Below are 20948 nucleotides of genomic sequence, written 5' to 3'. Positions count from 1 at the left end.
TGCTTTAACCTGTGACATTGAATAAATAAGTAATTGTGATTCTTAAAATCAAAAATGTTTTTGGTCTACTTTGTTCTTTGGTGTCCGTGTGGGTTTCCTCCGGGTGCTCCGGTTTCCTCCCACAGTCCAAAAACACACGTTGCAGGTGGATTGGCAACTCGAAAGTGTCCATAGGTATGAGTGTGTGAGTGAATGTGTGTGTGTCTGTGTTGCCCTGTGAAGGACTGGTGTCCCCTCCAGGGTGTATTCCCGCCTTGTGCCCGATGATTCCAGGTAGGCTCTGGACCCCCTGCGACCCTAAAAATTGGATAAGCGGTTACAGATAATGGATGGAAGGATGTTCTTTGGTGGTAGATCATCTAGTATTTATTTTTAAACAAAATGAACAAGAAAAACACTGACGCTGGTGTTATATATTATGAACAAAACTTTGTGCTCCTTTTTTTATTTCTGCATTTATCAGTCCTGCCCTCTATATTTCCTGTACAACACAATCACACAATGGCTGTATGGCTAATGGCGGTCCAGCAAATCTTTATTGTGATCTTGTGGTTTTTTTTTGTGTCAATGAGTATAAAGTCTGGCCCCTTTTCCACTGCAGGGCCCAGTGGTTCTGAGCACTGATGGTAGCCATTCTGGTATTCCATACACAGACACAGATTCCACACATGGTCTTACACAGTTACCGTGCAGGTTCAGCACAGAATGCTTACGAACCGAACTGAGCCTGGTTTTGTCAGCATGGTTAGCTAACCTCACTCAGGGCCACACAATGTTTTTACAGTTGCAACCTCTATTTTTATTTTTAAATATATAATTTATTTGTAGCTATATATTTTCTCAATATTATAAATATATATATATATATATATATATATATATATATATATATATATATATATATATATATATATATATATATATATATATATATACACATATTATGGCAAGCCAAAAAGGAAATATTTAATGAACTTTGATATATATAGAATGAACTTTGATATATATAGAATGAACGCTGATATATATAGAATGAACATTGATATATATAGAATGAACGTTGATATATATAGAATAAAAGTTGATATATATAGAATGAACTTTGATATATATAGAATGAAAGTTGATATATATAGAATGAACATTGATATATATAGAATGAACTTTGATATATATAGAATGAACGCTGATATATATAGAATGAACGCTGATATATATAGAATGAACGCTGATATATATAAAATGAAAGCTGATATATATAGAATGAACTTTGATATATATAGAATGAAAACTGATATATATAGAATGAACTTTGATATATATAGAATGAACACTGATATATATATAATGAACGCTGATATATATAGAATGAACTTTGATATATATAGAATGAACTTTGATATATATAGAATGAATGCTGATATATATAGAATGAACACTGATATATATAGAATGAACTTTGATATATATAGAATGAACTTTGATATATATAGAATGAACACTGATATATATAGAATGAACTTTGATATATATAGAATGAACACTGATATATATAGAATGAACTTTGATATATATAGAATGAACATTGATATATATAGAATGAACACTGATATATATAGAATGAACTTTGATATATATAGAATGAACGCTGATATATATAGAATGAACTTTGATATATATAGAATGAACTTTGATATATATAGAATGAAAACTGATATATATAGAATGAACTTTGATAAATATAGAATGAACGCTGATATATATAGAATGAACGCTGATATATATAGAATGAACTTTGATATATATAGAATGAACACTGATATATATAGAATGAAAGCTGACATACAGGGGTTGGACAATGAAACTAAAACACCTGGTTTTAGACAACAATAATGTATTAGTGTGGTGTAGGGCCTCCTTTTGTGGCCAATACAGCAGCAATTTGTCTTGAGAAAGTCCTGCACAGTGGTCAGAGGGATTTTAAGCCATTCTTCTTGCAGGATAGTGGCCAGGTCACTACGTGATGCTGGTGGAGGAAAACGTTTCCTGACTCGCTCCTCCAAAACACCCCAAAGTGGCTCAATAATATTTATATCTGGTGACTGTGCAGGCTATGGGAGATGTTCAACTTCACTTTCGTGTTCATCAAACCAATCTTTCACCAGTTTTGCTGTGTGTATTGGTGCATTGTCGTCCTGATACACGGAATCGCCTTCAGGATACAATGTTTGAACCATTGAATGCACATGATCCTCCAGAATGGTTCGGAAGTCCTTGGCCATGATCATTCTATATATATCAGCGTTCATTCTATATCCCCCATACTCAAATAGCGGCCTCCTGGCCTTTTTAGGCCCATTGGGCATCTATTTCTGGCACGAGAGCTGTTTTGAAAAGTTTTTTTTTATTATGATTTTTTTTTCCAATCGCGCTGTCCGCTCTTATTTTGAAATCGCACACCGCGAGGCTGGTGATTGCCTCCATGGCAACAATAAACAGATAGCAGTAAAGCCTTAGGAAAAGAGACAGTCAAAGTTCATTCTATATATATCAAAGTTCATTCTATATATATCAGTGTTCATTCTATATATATCAGCGTTCATTCTATATATATCAAAGTTCATTCTATATATATCAAAGTTCATTCTATATATATCAAAGTTCATTCTATATATATCAGTGTTCATTCTATATATATCAAAGTTCATTCTATATATATCAAAGTTCATTCTATATATATCAGTGTTCATTCTATATATATCAAAGTTCATTCTATATATATCAGTGTTCATTCTATATATATCAAAGTTCATTCTATATATATCAGTGTTCATTCTATATATATCAGCGTTCATTCTATATATATCAAAGTTCATTCTATATATATCAGCGTTCATTCTATATATATCAACTTTCATTCTATATATATCAGCGTTCATTCTATATATATCAGTGTTCATTCTATATATATCAACTTTCATTCTATATATATCAACTTTCATTCTATATATATCAAAGTTCATTCTATATATATCAACTTTCATTCTATATATATCAAAGTTCATTCTATATATATCAGTGTTCATTCCATATATATCAAAGTTCATTGTATATATATCAAAGTTCATTCTATATATATCAATGTTCATTCTATATATATCAAAGTTCATTCTATATATATCAGTGTTCATTCTATATATATCAAAGTTCATTCTATATATATCAGTGTTCATTCTATATATATCAGCGTTCATTCTATATATATCAAAGTTCATTCTATATATATCAGTGTTCATTCTATATATATCAGCGTTCATTCTATATATATCAGTGTTCATTCTATATATATCAAAGTTCATTCTATATATATCAGTGTTCATTCTATATATATCAGCGTTCATTCTATATATATCAAAGTTCATTCTATATATATCAGTGTTCATTCTATATATATCAGTGTTCATTCTATATATATCAAAGTTCATTCTATATATATCAGTGTTCATTCTATATATATCAGTGTTCATTCTATATATATCAAAGTTCATTCTATATATATCAGTGTTCATTCTATATATATCAGCGTTCATTCTATATATATCAAAGTTCATTCTATATATATCAGCGTTCATTCTATATATATCAACTTTCATTCTATATATATCAGCGTTCATTGTATATATATCAAAGTTCATTCTATATATATCAATGTTCATTCTATATATATCAACTTTCATTCTATATATATCAAAGTTCATTCTATATATATCAACTTTCATTCTATATATATCAAAGTTCATTCTATATATATCAACTTTCATTCTATATATATCAGCGTTCATTGTATATATATCAAAGTTCATTCTATATATATCAATGTTCATTCTATATATATCAAAGTTCATTATATATATATCAAAGTTCATTCTATATATATCAGCGTTCATTCTATATATATCAAAGTTCATTCTATATATATATCAAAGTTCATTCTATATATATCAGCGTTCATTCTATATATATCAGCGTTCATTCTATATATATCAGTGTTCATTCTATATATATCAAAGTTCATTCTATATATATCAGTGTTCATTCTATATATATCAAAGTTCATTGTATATATATCAACTTTCTTTCTATATATATCAGCGTTCATTCTATATATATCAGCGTTCATTCTATATATATCAAAGTTCATTCTATATATATCAGCGTTCATTCTATATATATCAAAGTTCATTCTATATATATCAAAGTTCATTGTATATATATCAACTTTCATTCTATATATATCAGCGTTCATTCTATATATATCAAAGTTCATTCTATATATCAGCGTTCATTCTATATATATCAAAGTTCATTCTATATATATATCAAAGTTCATTCTATATATATCAGCGTTCATTCTATATATATCAAAGTTCATTCTATATATATCAACTTTCATTCTATATATATCAATGTTCATTCTATATATATCAATGTTCATTCTATATATATCAGCGTTCATTCTATATATATCAGTGTTCATTCTATATATATCAAAGTTCATTCTATATATATCAACTTTCATACTATATATATCAGCGTTCATTCTATATATATCAGTGTTCATTCTATATATATCGATGTTCATTCTATATATATCAGCGTTCATTCTATATATATCAGTGTTCATTCTATATATATCAAAGTTCATTCTATATATATCAGTGTTCATTCTATATATATCAAAGTTCATTCTATATATATCAACTTTCATTCTATATATATCAATGTTCATTCTATATATATCAGCGTTCATTCTATATATATCAGTGTTCATTCTATATATATCAAAGTTCATTCTATATATATCAACTTTCATACTATATATATCAGCGTTCATTCTATATATATCAGTGTTCATTCTATATATATCAATGTTCATTCTATATATATCAGCGTTCATTCTATATATATCAGTGTTCATTCTATATATATCAAAGTTCATTCTATATATATCAGTGTTCATTCTATATATATCAAAGTTCATTGTATATATATCAACTTTCTTTCTATATATATCAGCGTTCATTCTATATATATCAATGTTCATTCTATATATATCAGCGTTCATTCTATATATATCAGTGTTCATTCTATATATATCAAAGTTCATTCTATATATATCAGTGTTCATTCTATATATATCAAAGTTCATTGTATATATATCAACTTTCTTTCTATATATATCAGCGTTCATTCTATATATATCAGTTTTCATTCTATATATATCAAAGTTCATTCTATATATATCAGCGTTCATTCTATATATATCAAAGTTCATTCTATATATATCAAAGTTCATTGTATATATATCAACTTTCATTCTATATATATCAGCGTTCATTCTATATATATCAAAGTTCATTAAATATTTCCTGTTTGGCTTGCCATACATAATATATATATATATATATATATATATATATATATATATATATATATATATATATATAATATTGAGAAAATTTATAGCTACAAATACATTATATATTTAAAAAAAAATATATATATTTATAATATTTCTCCATTGGCTAAATATCCTGCAAGCGTCCGCAGGTTTGTTTGCGGTATTGAATGGTATGGAAAGCACTTAAGAAGCTTTTGGCCCTGCAGTGGGAAAGAGGTCTCTGACTCTGGGTTTTGCTACACTACAACCTTTTGAGAGAGTGTCTTGGGCCTTGGCACCCTCTTGGATAAAACCTATCGAGTGCACCATGTGATCTACAGAGTTTTCTGTGGTAAATGTAGACAATTTTGCAAAATTCTTAGTAAAATTTCCATTTAAGAATGGCATAGACAGAAATACTCCAGTGTCTATTTGAACGCTGCCTTCTTAACTGCATCACTATTCTGAAAACATAGCGGCTGATGTAGAAATGTAACCGTGAAAAAGTCTCATCATGTTATATTCTACATAAATGGTAAGGAAATAAAAGAGCAGTACTGCTCTCTAAAGCGCAGCATTGAGATGCATGAAAAAGACACTCTAGCTTGGAAAATATTCAATTGCACACTCAAATAGAACTTTTCCTCAGTGTGTTTGTTGTATATCCTTGACATTGAAACAACATTGAAATCACAGGAAAACACTCTGCTTCTCCCACCCAGGTGGAATCCATGAGGGTAACTCATTGATAAAGTACAGCAAAAAAGTGTGTGTGGCCTGGATGTACTACTGTTTTATTATAAACACACTCTCACTGCCTATAAACACACCCTCAGTGCCTTTAGTTAGGAAGCAAATATGTACCATATTCTGTTGTTTTTATACCTTTAAGTTTAGTTAAAATAACGCTAGTGGGCGATGGCACATCAGGTAGTGTTGAGATCACACATCTCCAGGGTCCTGGGGTTGGGGGTTCGAGCCTCACTCCATGTGACTGACTATAAGGAGTTTGGTGTGTTCTCCCTGTGTCTGTGTGGGTTTCGTCTGGGTGCTCTGGTAGGTGAACTGGCTACTCAAAAGTGTCCATAGGTGTGAGTGAGTATGTGTCACCCTGTGATGGACTGGCACCTTTCCAGGGTATGATCCCACCTTGCGCCCAGTGATTCGGGGTAGGCCCACTACTGAACCATCCTGAACTGGATAAGTGGTTACAGGCAATGAATGAATGAACGAATTAAGGAACACTAGATAAGATTTGCTATGTTTTTGCTTCTGGGCTCCCCCTAGAATTGCAGAATGTAATTCACTTTTATAGCATTATCTCGGAATCAAAGGCAAGGGCAAATGAGGGAGGGGGGAGCGGTTCCTACCCTCCCCCAAAGGTTACATAATGCAGTTTCTGCAGTGCTGAGCCTGGAGTATCAATGACAGAGGTTTTGTTCACCGTTAAAGGTCTATAAAGAATCACAAGGATTTGAAGCAGTGAATTTAAGGTAAAAATAATACCTAGTGTTCCCTTAAGCACTGTCCATCCATCCATCCGTTTTCCACCACTTATCCGAGTCTGGGTCACGGGGGAAGCAGTCCGAGTAAAGAAACCCAGACCTCCCTCTCCCCAGCCACTGCCTCCAGCTCCTCTGGGGGTATACAGAGGCGTTCCCAGGCCAGTCAAGACATGTAGTCTCTCCAGAGTGTTCTTGGTCTGCCCGGGGCCTCCTCCCCGTTGGACATGCCCGGACCACCTCACCAGGAAGGCGTCCAGGAGGCATCAGGACCAGATGCCCGAACCACATCAGCTGGCTCCTATCGGCGTGGAGGAGCAGCGGCTCCACTCCGAGTCCCTCCCAGATGTCCGAGCTCCTAACCCTTAAGCACTGATTTCATGCAAATCATTAAACCTATTTATTTGTATTGCTCCTTTCGTATATAACTGCAGCTCCTTCTGGAAAAAGATAATGTAATAAAGTCTATAAGGTTCACAATTAGACCCTAAGACCATTGTTATTACTTTTATTAAATGTAGAAAACAGTTAAGTCTTATGAACTACAATGACCTTATGCTTAAAGAGAATGACTTGTCTTGAGTCATTGCGAACAGATAATGAACCTTCTATCTGTCTCTGTCCAAGGCCCCTGTAAAGGGTTTCTTGCTTCTTTTTTTTTTTTTTTCGGAATGTATCCATCCCAGAGAGCATACTTTCTCCTTTTAAGGCAGTGGCTCTGAGCTGGACCTACCAGGCCTTGCGCACATAAATCTTTTTTAAACAAAAGAGTGAAGGGGTGGCTAAGAAATACACTATAAACTACGGCCTGTGAAGAGACCGGACAGCCAACCAACGGCGGAACGGCTGCACGGAGTGTCCTGTCCGACAGTAGATGCCAGATTGTCTGAGGGTTATTCAGCTTGGCCTAACAAATCCAGACTCCATCTGGCTAAATATCACATCAGCATTCCTGCAAGCAGACAGCCATGATTCTCTAATGATGACCCCTCATATCAAAGACTCGGATTCAGTCTGAGGAATCTGACTAGAGGTGACATTTCATTTGCTTTGGACACGGTCTTCCCCTTCAATGCAATGATGGACAGCCTTGTTTGAGGATGGTTTGGAAACGCAAGCCAGCATTTGTGGTTTCCAAACTCAAAAGAGAAAATTTGGCTCTCTGCAATGGCGGCCTTTCTGATCTCACTAATGAAGAACAGGACCAAAAGGAGCCTTTGGTCTCTACAAAAGCTTAATTGTGCCAGTGTATCAATTACCAGAGCTGGTCTGTATGTTTATTGAGAACTGCTCCATGGTCGCATGTGCTTGAAATGTTTCCTCTTGATTGAAGAGTGGCTGAAGGGCCAATTTAGATCATACAGCTCATCTTTGCAGCAGAACAAATGGACCTAGCGAGTGAAATCATACTAATCATACTCTAATTAATAGATTTAATGCTTCTCATTTTGAGATCGTTATAAGAATATTATAATATGATTTAAAGCAACACTAGGTTGTATTTTTACCTTAAAATTACAGCTATGGAATTATTGGGATACTTCACTGTAATAGGGAGAAAAAAAGCCTCTGTCGCTGCTACTCCAAGCTCAGCACTGAAGAAACTGCACTATGTAACATTTGGAGTAGGCTAGGAGTTGTATAATATATAATATTCTTCTGTTATCCCCCAGTAGAACACAGTAGAACCTGCAGCAGATAAGCTCATCATGGCTCGTCAGTCTCTTTCTTTCTTTCTTTCTTTCTTTCTTTCTTTCTTTCTTTCTTTCTTTCTTTCTCTCTCATACACACACACACACACACACACACACACATACACACACACACACACACATACACACATATACACATACAGGATTCTGAACACGCTCTGCTAATGTAAACAGAGCTGTGTGGCTCAAACACAACCACACCAACAACCGAGTTTTCAAAAATCTCCACCTTGTAGAGCTTTTTCAAAAACCTGTTGTCAGTGACCAACAACTGCATTTTTGTGTGAACAGGAGCCCCACACAGTAAAGGAAATGATGTCTATATAGTACTCCAGTGAAGATATAGGTTCGGATCTGGCCCTTCTCTCCATTTGATTTTAATGGGTGTGGAGGTAATATTCCAAACTGAAAACAAATTGATTTTTACCTATTTTTATCAGTGATTCAAGTGTTGAGTCAATATTTGGGAATTTTTGGACAGGGGAGACACACAAGACCAATGTCGAAAGAGTCAGTTACTCGCCTGGGCACAGAGTGGCTCCATAAATCACACGCAAGCACTTATTCAGGTCAGTCTTGTTTAGTATGTGGCCCAAGTTTTGAGTGTAATCTCACCAAGACAATGGTGATGAATGATTTATGGACGTGTGGTTAGCCATTCAAAATACGCCGTGGTCTGTGTGACTGATTTTTTTTTGATTTGTGTGACGTTCTGTTCTCCATTCACCATAGCACACAGAGTAAAAGGGAATTAATACATTAAGTTGTATTGGGAGGTTTTTATACTGAGGTTAACATGGCATGTCAGTATACTTGCAAGAAATTCCCAGCATATTGAGGCCCATTCCATATGGATATGGATATTTTGTCTGGGTTTTGGCCTTCCGTTAGAGGTAGGGTATTTTGGCGATAGCGATATACTTGGCGATATGACTAAACGCTGAAAAGTACTATTTTAATTTCAAGAACACATTATAGCAACAAAATACATTTTATATTAATATGAATTATATTAAATTAAGAATATATTTAATTTCTTATTTAAATTATATTTAATAATATTTTACTTTATTACAAATCTAACAATTTCAAAAATTTTGAAGAAACAGCAAATAAATGTGTAAACATATGCTTATTTTGTTAACGACTGTAACTTTCCAAGACTCTGACATTGTATAATATATATATATATATATATACACAGGGGTTGGAAAATGAAACTGAAACACCTGGTTTTAGACCACAATGATTTATTAGTATGGTGTAGGACCTGCTTTTGCGGCCAATACAGCATCTCTTGGGAATGACATATACAAGTCCTGCACAGTGGTCAGAGGGATTTTAAGCCATTCTTCTTGCAGGATAGTGGCCAGGTCACTACGTGATGCTGGTGGAGGAAAACATTTCCTGACTCACTCCTCCAAAACACCCCAAAGTGGCTCAATAATATTTAGATCTGGTGACTCAAACCAATCTTTCACCAGTCTTGCTGTGTGTATTGGTGCATTGTCGTCCTAATACACGGCACCGCCTTCAGGACACAATGTTTGAACCATTGGATGCACATGGTCCTCCAGAATGGTTCGGTAGTCCTTGGCAGTGACACGCCCATCTAGCACAAGTATTGGGCCAAGGGAATGCCATGATATGGCAGCCCAAACCATCACTGATCCACCTCCATGCTTCACTCTGTGCATGCAACAGTCTGGGTGGTACGCTTCTTTGGGGCTTTTCCACACCGTAACTCTCCTGGATGTGGGGAAAACAGTAAAGGTGGACTCATCAGAGAGCAATACATGATTCACATTGTCCACAGCCCAAGATTTGTGCTCCTTGCACCATTGAAACCGACGTTTGGCATTGGCATGAGTGACCAAAGGTTTGGCTATAGCAGCCCGGCCGTGTATATTGACCCTGTGGAGCTCCCGACGGACAGTTCTGGTGGAAACAGGAGAGTTGAGGTGCACATTTAATTCTGCGGTGATTTGGGCAGCTGTGGTTCTATGTTTTTTGGATACAATCCGGGTTAGCACCCGAACATCCCTTTCAGACAGCTTCCTTTTGCGTCCACAGTTAATCCTGTTGGATGTGTTTCGTCCTTTTTGGTGGTATGCTGACATTACCCTGGATACCGTGGCTCTTGATACATCACAGAGACTTGCTGTCTTGGTCACAGATACGCCAGCAAGACGTGCACCAACAATTTGTCCTCGTTTGAACTCTGGTATGTCACCCATAATGTTGTGTGCTTTGATATATTTTGAGCAAAATTGTGCTCTTACCCTCTGCTAATTGAACCTTCACACTCTGCTCTTACTGGTGCAATGTGCAATTAATGAAGATTGGCCACCAGGCTGCTCCAATTTAGCCATTAAACCTCCCACACTAAAATGACAGTGTTTCAGTTTCATTGTCCAGCCCCTATATATATATATATATATATATATATATATAATATTGATATTTTTTTCCAAACCACCTCCACATGACTGAAGTCACAGGACAAAAGTCCTCTTTTGGAGCAATTTCTTTGAACGCAGAGCAAAGTTCCACCGTACCCTAAATTCATAGGAGGAGTTGTTGTGTTCTCCCCATGTCTGCGTGGGTGTCCTCCGGGTGCTCCGGTTTCCTCCCACAGTCCAAAAAAAAATACGTTGGTAGGTGGATTGGCGACTCAAAATTGTCTGTAGGTGTGAGTGTGAGTGAATGTATGTGTGTGTCTGTGTTGCCCTGTGAAGGACTGGCGCCCCCTCCAGGGTGTATTCCTGCCTTGCGCCCAATGATTCCAGGTAGGCTCTGGACACACCGCGACCCTGAACTGGATAAGAGGTTACAGATAATGAATGAATGAATAAATTCATAGGGCATATGGAGTTGTTTGGGATTAAACCTCAGTGTTTCTCGCATGCTTCCTGTTGTTTTGATGTCTGTCTTTAAGAGGTACTATGGCCACCTCCTGGTCTGGCATGGCAAAGAAGCCGTTTCCCTATCAGGACAGGGATATGTTCAAAAAAGGAGGAAGGAATATCTCAGTTTTTGAAAATATCTATAATATATTTCAGGTCAGATTTCCATTTCGTCACAACATCATTGAACAGAAATACATGAGTACAATAAGCTCAGTAAATTGCAGTCTTAATGGCTTCTTCATTAAAAGCGTATCTCCATGTTATTACCTGTTGTGGCTCTTATGGCTGCTGCAGGCGAAGATAAGGTCATTAGGAGCAGCTCGTTAGAACTTTAGCACAAGCTGAGGCTCATCTAGGCCAGTTAACATACTTCATGACTGTTTCTAGTTACTAGCCTCAATGGTGTATAGTTCAGACTGAGGTCAGTAAAAGAAGAAGATATCATGTTGTTAATTATGCGGTTGTGGTAGTGGAACAAAATGCTGACACATGGCTTAGTCACTCTCAGCCGGCTAACACTTTTCCAGTCCACATCCACTGTTCAGCAGACAGTAGTGCACTGGATGAGAGAAGAAGCACATTAGAGGCTCCATGATTCATGAATCATATCCATGATTCATTAACTCTTAAAGTGTTCTTTAAATCATCATAAATGACTTTGGAGGCACCCCTTATGAGCAGTGAGTTCATCTTGTTCAAGGTTCATGCCTTAGTGATACAGGTTGTTAATTATTTATAATTAAATAATTAATTAATTGCGGTTTGAACAATTTTTTTAGAAACCCATGAGATGAAATGGGACACTAGAGCAGCTGCACAAGTCTAAGTTCAACATGCTCAATGCCAAGTGTGTGCTTGAGGTGTATAATTAATCTATTAATCAATCTTCTGAGATTAATCACAGTTAATTATGTCGTTCCTTAATAAGACTGAAGATTTTAATAGCTAATGGATATTTAAATGTTACAAAAAGTAATTGATAAAATTGCTAGCACTTCCGTGTATTTCTGGGAGGGAGATAAATATGTAGGGTTATATACATTACAAACTATAATTTACTATAATATCTTAGTGTAGTATTGGTGATTTATGGATTAGAGTCTTAAGTTGTGGAGTAAATGTTTCAGGGAGAGTTTTAGCATCAGACACGGAAGCTTTATTGGAGAAATTCAACCCAGCTGGTAGTTCAAACATGGAAAAAGGAGCTCTGTGTATTTTAGTGTGTGTCAGAGAGAGACAGGATAAGGAGGAGAAAGGGTCAGAATGAGATTTTGTTTTGATATTTAATACATATTACAGCATAAATAAAATGTAATCTCCCTTCTGGACTCAACAGTGGTGACATTTAATTTACATAACAAATAAAAATGTTAATAAGTCTCTAGACTCCAAAAAAGTGTGAAATAGGGGAGGAAGTTGTGGCCAAATTTTGTAAAACAATTAACTAAAAAATGTTAAAAAAATGAATTTATTCATTTATCGCCAGTAACCACTTATCCAGTTCAGGGTTGTGGTGGGTCCGGAGCCAACACACACTTCCAAAGCAGGAACACACACTGGAGGGGGCGCCAGTCCTTCACAGGGCTACACACACTCACACAATTACTCCTACAGACACATTTGAGCAGTCAATCCACCTACCAGCGTGTTTTTTGGGCCGTGGGAAACCAGAGCACCCGGAGGAAACCCACGCAGACACAGGGAGAACACACCACACTCCTCACAGACTGTCACCTGGAGCTGTGTGACAGTGACACTACCTGCTGCGTCATTGTGCTGCTCTGTTTAAAAATGAATGCATTAAATTCCCATGAGCTTTAATATGCATTAATGGATTATTGTCAGCACCACTATAAACACAAAGCACCATTATGGTAAGCAATATAACACTATATTTGTGTTCAAATTAAACCTTGGAAACCAACCAATATGTTGTAACAAAGTTTTAAAGACATTTAATGGAAACAAAAATGATAATAAAACAGAATACAAATATTTAATGTGACATATAATATGTGCAGGGGATGGCTACCACTGCTCCAAGTGTGTGTTCATTGCCCCTAGTACCTCTAGTGAGAGTGTGTGTGTGCGTGTTTGTGTGTGCAGAATTTCGTTTTCCTAACGGGGTCCTACTGAAATATTTGATATGCTTTGTCAAAATACCACAAGGATCAAAACCAAAGCAAAGATCTGACCCTGTCTGAACAGCCCTTTTCAGAACAACTCATTTCAGGGCATATTCTTTTAAATGATAATGAGGCACACAGCTGAACCAGTAAAAAAGTGATCAGAAACATGACACACATTAGTTCTATTTTAAACTGTTTCCTTTCTTCTTCTCCTTCTTTTTCACTTATTCCTCATAGTTCTCTCATTTCTCTGCTCTCACTTTTGCTCAAATGTCCAATTTTGCCACTATGGTGTGTTTTACACCATTTACACATTTTGAACTCATTTCCAAGTCTAATATGTCTACTTGTTATCTAGACCCAATTCCCACATCCTTACTAAAGGCTTGTTTGCCTTCAATCATTTCCATCATAAGTAGAATTATTAACTCTTCTTTGACCACAGGTGTATTTCCCCAGTCATTGAAAGTTGGCCATAATCCGGACAAATCTGAATAAACCTGGTCTAGACCCTTCTGATTTAAATAACGATCGAACAATTTCAAATTTACCATTCATTTCCAAAATCCTTGAAAAGGTGGTTGCAGATCAACACCAGCTTTACCTTCATAATAATAATCTCTTTGAAAGATTTCAATCTAGTTTCCGCCCTAAACACTGCACAGAAACTGCACTGGTTAAGATAACCAATAACCTCCTCAGAGCAGCTGATTCTGGCCTACTTTCTATTTTTATTCTCCTTGACCTCAGTGCTGCTTTTGACACCATATCCCATCAGCTCCTCATAGATCATCTGACTACCATTGGGGTCTGTGGTACTGTGTATCAGTGGTTTGTCTCCTACCTTGCTGACAAGACACACTTTGTACAGATCCAGACTCACAGGTTAGAGTGTTCCACAGTCTGTAATGGAGTTCCACAGGGTTCAGTGTTGGGACCACTCTTGTTCAACATTTATCTTCTTCTGTTTGGAAATATTTTTCGGCATTATGGCATTCATTTTAATTACTATGCGGAAGACACTTAGCTGTATGTATCCACTAAGCCAACTTCTAGTATTCTTCCGGTCACTTTCACTGCACATCTCTGTGATGTACATAAATGGATGAAAACTAATTACATAAAACTCAGTAGCAGTAAAACTGAGGTACTTCTTATTGGAGCTAAGACTGCGCTTTCAAAAAATAATATTAGTTCTCTTTCCATTGACGAGGATATCATAAGTGTCCACCGATGTTAAGAGCTTTGGTGTTATCTTAGACAGTACCCTTTCTTTTTCCACCCACATAAATAATGTCTCCTGGATTGCTTTTCCACCTGTGAAATACCGCCAGACTACGGCCCATCTTCTCACAGCACTCTACAGAAGTCTTAGTCACAGATTGACTACTGCAGTGCAATTCTGGCGGCATTCCCAACAAACTCATTCAAAGACTCCAATATATCCAGAACTCAGCAGCACAGATAATCACATGCACCGAGTCCACTGAGCATGTTACACCTCTGCTTATCCAACTGCACTGGCTCCCAGTATCACAATGGATCAATTTTAAAATTTTACAACTGACATTCAAGGCACTTTATTATCTATCCCCAGATTATTTCACAGACCTCCTTCAGTTGTACACACTTTCCCGCTCTTTGCGATCTTCCTCAGCAGGCTTTCTCGCAGAACCAACAATTAATCTTAACACAATGGGTGCCAGGGCCTTCTCCTATGTTGCACCCAAACTCTGGAACACTCATATTCGAGCATTGCCTTCCATTGCAGAATTCAAAAATGCTGTGAAAGCCCAGCTTTTTAAACAGGCCTATTCACTTTAACACATTTTATACCTTTGTTTTATGCTTGTGTGCTGTGATCATCAGTTTGTTGTAGGTGTAATAACTTACTGTATGTTAAAGTAAGGTGACCTTGTGTGTCATGAAAGGCACCAACAAATAAAAGGTATTATTATTATTATTATTATTATTATTTAACTCCACCTTCAGTCACATACACATTAATATTTACAATGTAAAGTGTTATTAAAATGTAAAACTGTCTTCTTTTTTAACATGATTACAGAATATCATTAATGTTGAATATCAAATCATATTGCTCATATTATCAGTTTTTATTATCACAATTTTTAGCCCCCAGAAACCCGTATCAGTCAGGTCCTGCTTTTGACGTATTGCTATTGTAGATTCTGCTTAGGCAAATTAGGTGAAGCAAGGGGCAAACAGGTTAAATTTTCAAGTGGCTCAAAGTCACCTCTGCACCCAGTCCATCCAGCATTTATCAATATGCAGAGCTTCTGTACTCTGCTTGAGGTTTGCTCAAGCGCATGTGCCATTTCCAGGCCCCAGAGAACATCATAATTCTTCATCATTGAGGGAAAGTGGTTTCTCTCAAGCAGACGGAGCTTCTCTCACTTGCGCTATTGGCATAATAACGTAATTAAAGTCAACCGGAGCATGGACGGAAATGAGCGTCTTCTGAAATGCACCTCTAAAGGGCGTTTCATTGACGCAGTCGCAAGGCCACCTAATGCATAACAGAAAACATAGTTTCTAAGATTCTGTTTCATAAGAGATTCTTAGAAATAATGTTTTAAAAGATGTGCAAACTACACCAGAACTACTACGGAAAAAAATTATAATACAATAACAAAGAGCGGTCTAAAATCTTAATTGTCAAAGGCAATGTATATCATAATTCATGAAATTCTCTTGTATATATTCACATCACAGTGTTTTCTCTAGAATTTTTTTTTGCAAAGGTGGCAGGCTCCCTTAACAACCCCCTCCTCACACTCCCCCCGCCCCCAACCAGTGCAAAATTAATTAAAATGTGAAGAAGATTACACTACACAATACGTTTTACACACTATTTAGTTTCATAAATTCAGTTGCAAAGACTGCAGCCTTAGAGCAGTTAATCTTCTGTGTTTTCTTTTTAAAAAAGAGCTCCATGGTTCTATCATAGGGAAACTCTGCCAGAGGTGGCATGTTTAGGCTCTGTATCATACACGCTGCCAGATGGTCCCCCTGTAGCCTGTTTCTCAGTTGTTTCAACCTAAAAGTTGAAACAACAACAAAAATGTTGTTGATTAACGGGTTTACACACTCATGTGTGTGTGTGTGTGTGTGTGTGTGTGTGTGTATATATTGTGTGTGTATATATATATATATATATATATATATATATATTTTTTTTTTTTTTGCCCTAAAGAAAAAATGCTTAAAGTCTGGCTGTGGATGGATAAAAAAAATTACATAATTTACTGTGAATAATCACACTTTTCTTTCTTAAGACTGAAGCTTTTAAATTGATTAAAATAAAAGAATCAGTTTAAGAACAATACAATCAACACATCACAAATACAATTCAATACTTTTTTTAATTGCAACAATATTCTATGATAAATTTTATGATAAAGTTAAAATACAAGTAATTTTTGGTCTGGGAAGGAATAAAACAAATACATGTGTAAGTTAGTGTAGTATGTATGACAAATTGGATAGCGGAATCTATTTTTTTTCTGTAATCCTTATCCTGGGTGCGGATGCAGGAACACACCCCCTGGAGTCCTTTGCAGGGTGACACACACTCACAGATTCACTCCTAGGGACACTTTTTGAGTTGCCAATCCACCTAACGTGTATTTGGACCTTGAGAGTAAACCGAAGCATCTGAAGGAAACCCACGCAGACACAGAGAGAACACACCACACTCCTCACAGACAGTCACCCGGAGTGGGGCTCGAACCCACAATCCCATTCCCAGGAGTTCTGAGACAGCAATGCTACCTGCTGTGCCACTGTGCCTCCTCAGGAATTTTTTTCTCTTTATTATAGTTATCTAAGTGTAATTTTGATGAATTTTGAATTTCTTAATTTCCTAAATAAATGTTGGGGTCAAAATTGGACATATTATTTATCCATGTTGAAAATGAACACATTAGTCTTGACAGCACTATTTTAAAACTTATATGTAGAATCTAAACCAGCTCCATTCATTAGGCAGCATGTGCCAAACCGAAAGTAACATTCTAAATGTTTTCAACTGTAAAACTGTCTGTGAGGAGTGTGGTGTGTTCTCTCTGTGTCTGCGTGGGTCTCCTCCGGGTGACTGTGAGGAGTTTTGTGTGTTCTCCCTGTGTCTGCGTGGGTTTCCTCCGGGTGACTGTTTTTGAGGATTGTGGTGTGATCTTCCTGTGTCTGCGTGGGTTTCCTCTGAGTGACTGTCTGTGAGGAGTGTGGTGTGTTCTCCCTGTGTCTGTGTGGGTTTCCTCTGGGTGACTGTCTGTGAGGATTGTGGTGTGTTCTCCCTGTGTCTGCGTGGGTTTCCTCTGGGTGCTCCGGTTTCCTCCCACAGCCCAAGAACACACATTGGTAGGTGGATTGACTACTCAAAAGTGACTCTAGGAATGAATGTGTGATGAATGTGTGAAGTCTAATATACTAAAATGCTTGTCTAAAAATGCTTGTACTAAATAGGTGCATATAGATAAAAACAGCACTTCCTGTATTCATCACTCTAAAATAAAAGCCCTATGCTTTTGGTTTCATGTAATTATTTAAATTCTGATTGGGCTGCGCCAAAAATTAGTAGCAGAAACACTGCATTGTCAGACTAAAGTGACACAAATTTTTGCACTAACGTGACTCAAATCTAATCTTTTCATGGCTTTATGGACATGTCAAATTCAATTTTCATCAGATCAGATGACATTTTTTAACGATCAGTCTCAGTGCAGCAGTTAAAGTGAGCGAGCTGTATTTTTTCTCCTTTTTTGTTCAAATCATGTACAGTCAGTGAGGTTTTTTGCAGTCGTCCTGAGCAGAAATTTTCAGGGCTATGTAGACAGGTCAAATACAGTTGTGTCAAAATAGATTTCAGTCATTTTGCTATGTGGTCTGAAATCGAAAACATATCAGATTTGTGGACATGCAATATGAATGAGAACAGCCAGATTGGAGTTGATGCATCGTTTTACTTTTACCCATTCACCTAGATCATGGGTCATCAATCTTATCCACAAAGGGCTGGGCTGCATCTGAAATCACATACTTCCATACTTCCACATCCCATGATTCCACTGGAGCTGCGCCGCTTACAAAGAAAAATGATCGAAAGGGGGGAGCCAGCTTTTTACAATTGTATGATAGAACAATTAAAAAAAAAATATTATGATTATGGACAACATTAAGTAAGTTTAAGAGTGACTGTGGAAAGCAACAAACCCATTTTACTTGTTGTTTAAAGTGGTATTAAGTTGCAAATTTTTCAAGCTGTTATAAGTGAAGGCTAGTAATACTTACATTTCTCCTGAGGTAAAGAATCAATGAATTCCTCATAGTGTGTCTTCTCTGAGCTACTGCACGATGGTGTCTCAGTGTGGAGTTGGAATCCATGGGAGGATAAAGTGTGGTGTGTTCTCCCTGTATCTGCGTGGGTTTCCTCCGGGTGACTGTCTGTGAGGAGTGTGGTGTGTTCTCCCTGTATCTGCGTGGGTTTCCTCCGGGTGACTGTCTGTGAGGAGTGTGGTGTGTTCTCCCTGTGTCCGTGTGGGTTTCCTTCGTGTGCTCCGGTTTCCTCCCACTGTCCAAAATCACATGTTGGTAGGTGATTTGACGACTCAAAAAGTGTCCATAGGTGTGAGTGTGTGAGTGAATGTGTGAGTGTGTCTTAACCTGAGCAGGGAAATGAACCCTATTCTTATGACTTGAAGGCAGTGGCTTTAACCATTACCCCAGCCACACATTAAAATGTCTGTTTTTACCCTCATTATTCTAAAGAACTGATATTATTATCTTGTGTTAGAAGCAGTAACCAAGAAATAAGTTTTACAGCTGTTTACATCTGTGAAACCATGTAGTTTCAGGATCATTTCAACCTCTATCTGTCTATACACCACATTGTCACTGGCTGTTTTTGAATAGAATAGGTCTGAAACGAAGCAGAAACAATGAACTAATATTTTCGTCAAATTCAGCAGAACTACTGGGACTACTGGGTCCTGGGGTTGTAGATTCGAGCTCTACTCTGGGTGACTATCTGTGAGGTGTTTCGTGTGTTCTCCCTGTGTTTGCGTGGGCTTCTTCTGTGTGCTCCGGTTACCTCCCACCGCCAGATGGATTGGCAACTCAAAAGTGTCACTAGGAGTGAATATGTGAAATGTGTCAAACTTCAAAAGAGTGGGCACAAGGTGGGAACACACCTTGTGCCCATTGCTTTCAGGGAGGCTCTGGACCCACCATGACCCTGAACTGGACAAGCGCTTACAGGCAATCAATCAATGAATGAATGAATAGTGGAGGCTAATCAAGCAGGGTGTACACGGCTGGTCCCTGGACAGAACTGATTTCCACAGCAATCACTTTTGACTACCAAGTGTAAACGAATGTGGTTAAAATGTATTCAGAATGCTATCCTCATACTAGTCCCATGAAAGAGCTTGGTATAAACAGGGTCTTTGAGCCTTTGAAAAAGTGTTGGCTTCTCTAAAAGAAGCTTTGAATTTTTTCAGAGAGACTGTTTTAATATCACTGAAGCACCATGGGAGTTGCTGCTTTTGTTCTTCTTTTCATAAAAGTGAACATTCTTCTTCTATCATCCATTTTCTTTCATGGTTTATGTCGTTAAACAAAAAACACCCTCCATTCTCTATGTCTGTCCCCATCTACAGATCCAAGGAGCTAATCAAAGAAGCCATTCTGGACAATGACTTCATGAAGAACCTGGAGCTGTCTCAAATTCAGGAGATAGTGGATTGCATGTACCCGGTGGAGTATGACAAAGAAAGCTGCATCATTAAAGAGGGGGATGTGGGGTCCCTTGTCTATGTTATGGAAGGTAAGCAGCTATATGTTCAATAGAGAAGGTACCGTGTGAATTAGTTTTGGGAACAGCATACAGCTGAGCAATATGGTCAGAAATGTTATTACAATAAAGTTGTTTATATCGATCAATCTCAATATTTATCACAAAATATAATTTTGTAACAGCGTTAAAGTTTTTAAAGAACATCCTTTAAAAACTTCAGACAGAATGCACCAAATAATCATTATTGTACCATATTTAAATTTATTATTATTAGAACATAAAATATAAACACATAGTATGCAAAGAATAACTCAGTTCCACAAAGACTACTAGAATGATGTAAATAATTTTGATGAGATAATGAAAAACTCACTTATATAATATAATATATATAATAATATAATTTTCTCACCATAAAAAGGTAATATGTTGTCAGTGTTTG

The 20948-nt window shown here is 36.6% G+C and overlaps 1 protein-coding gene across 1 annotated transcript in view; it reads left to right on the top strand.

The window, feature by feature from the left end:
- prkg1b (protein kinase cGMP-dependent 1b) overlaps positions 1–20948 on the top strand; it is a 198856-nt gene that overhangs the window by 9097 nt on the left and 168811 nt on the right. Inside the window, exon 2 of the mRNA XM_066664373.1 lies at positions 20370–20536. Within this exon, the coding sequence (XP_066520470.1) occupies positions 20370–20536 (167 nt within the window). The remainder of the gene's footprint in view (positions 1–20369; positions 20537–20948) is intronic.

This window comes from Hoplias malabaricus, chromosome 3 (assembly GCF_029633855.1).
Source record: "Hoplias malabaricus isolate fHopMal1 chromosome 3, fHopMal1.hap1, whole genome shotgun sequence".
NCBI lineage: Eukaryota > Metazoa > Chordata > Actinopteri > Characiformes > Erythrinidae > Hoplias > Hoplias malabaricus.
Note: the sequence above shows the minus strand (reverse complement) of the source record. Positions and strands in the feature narration are given on the sequence as shown.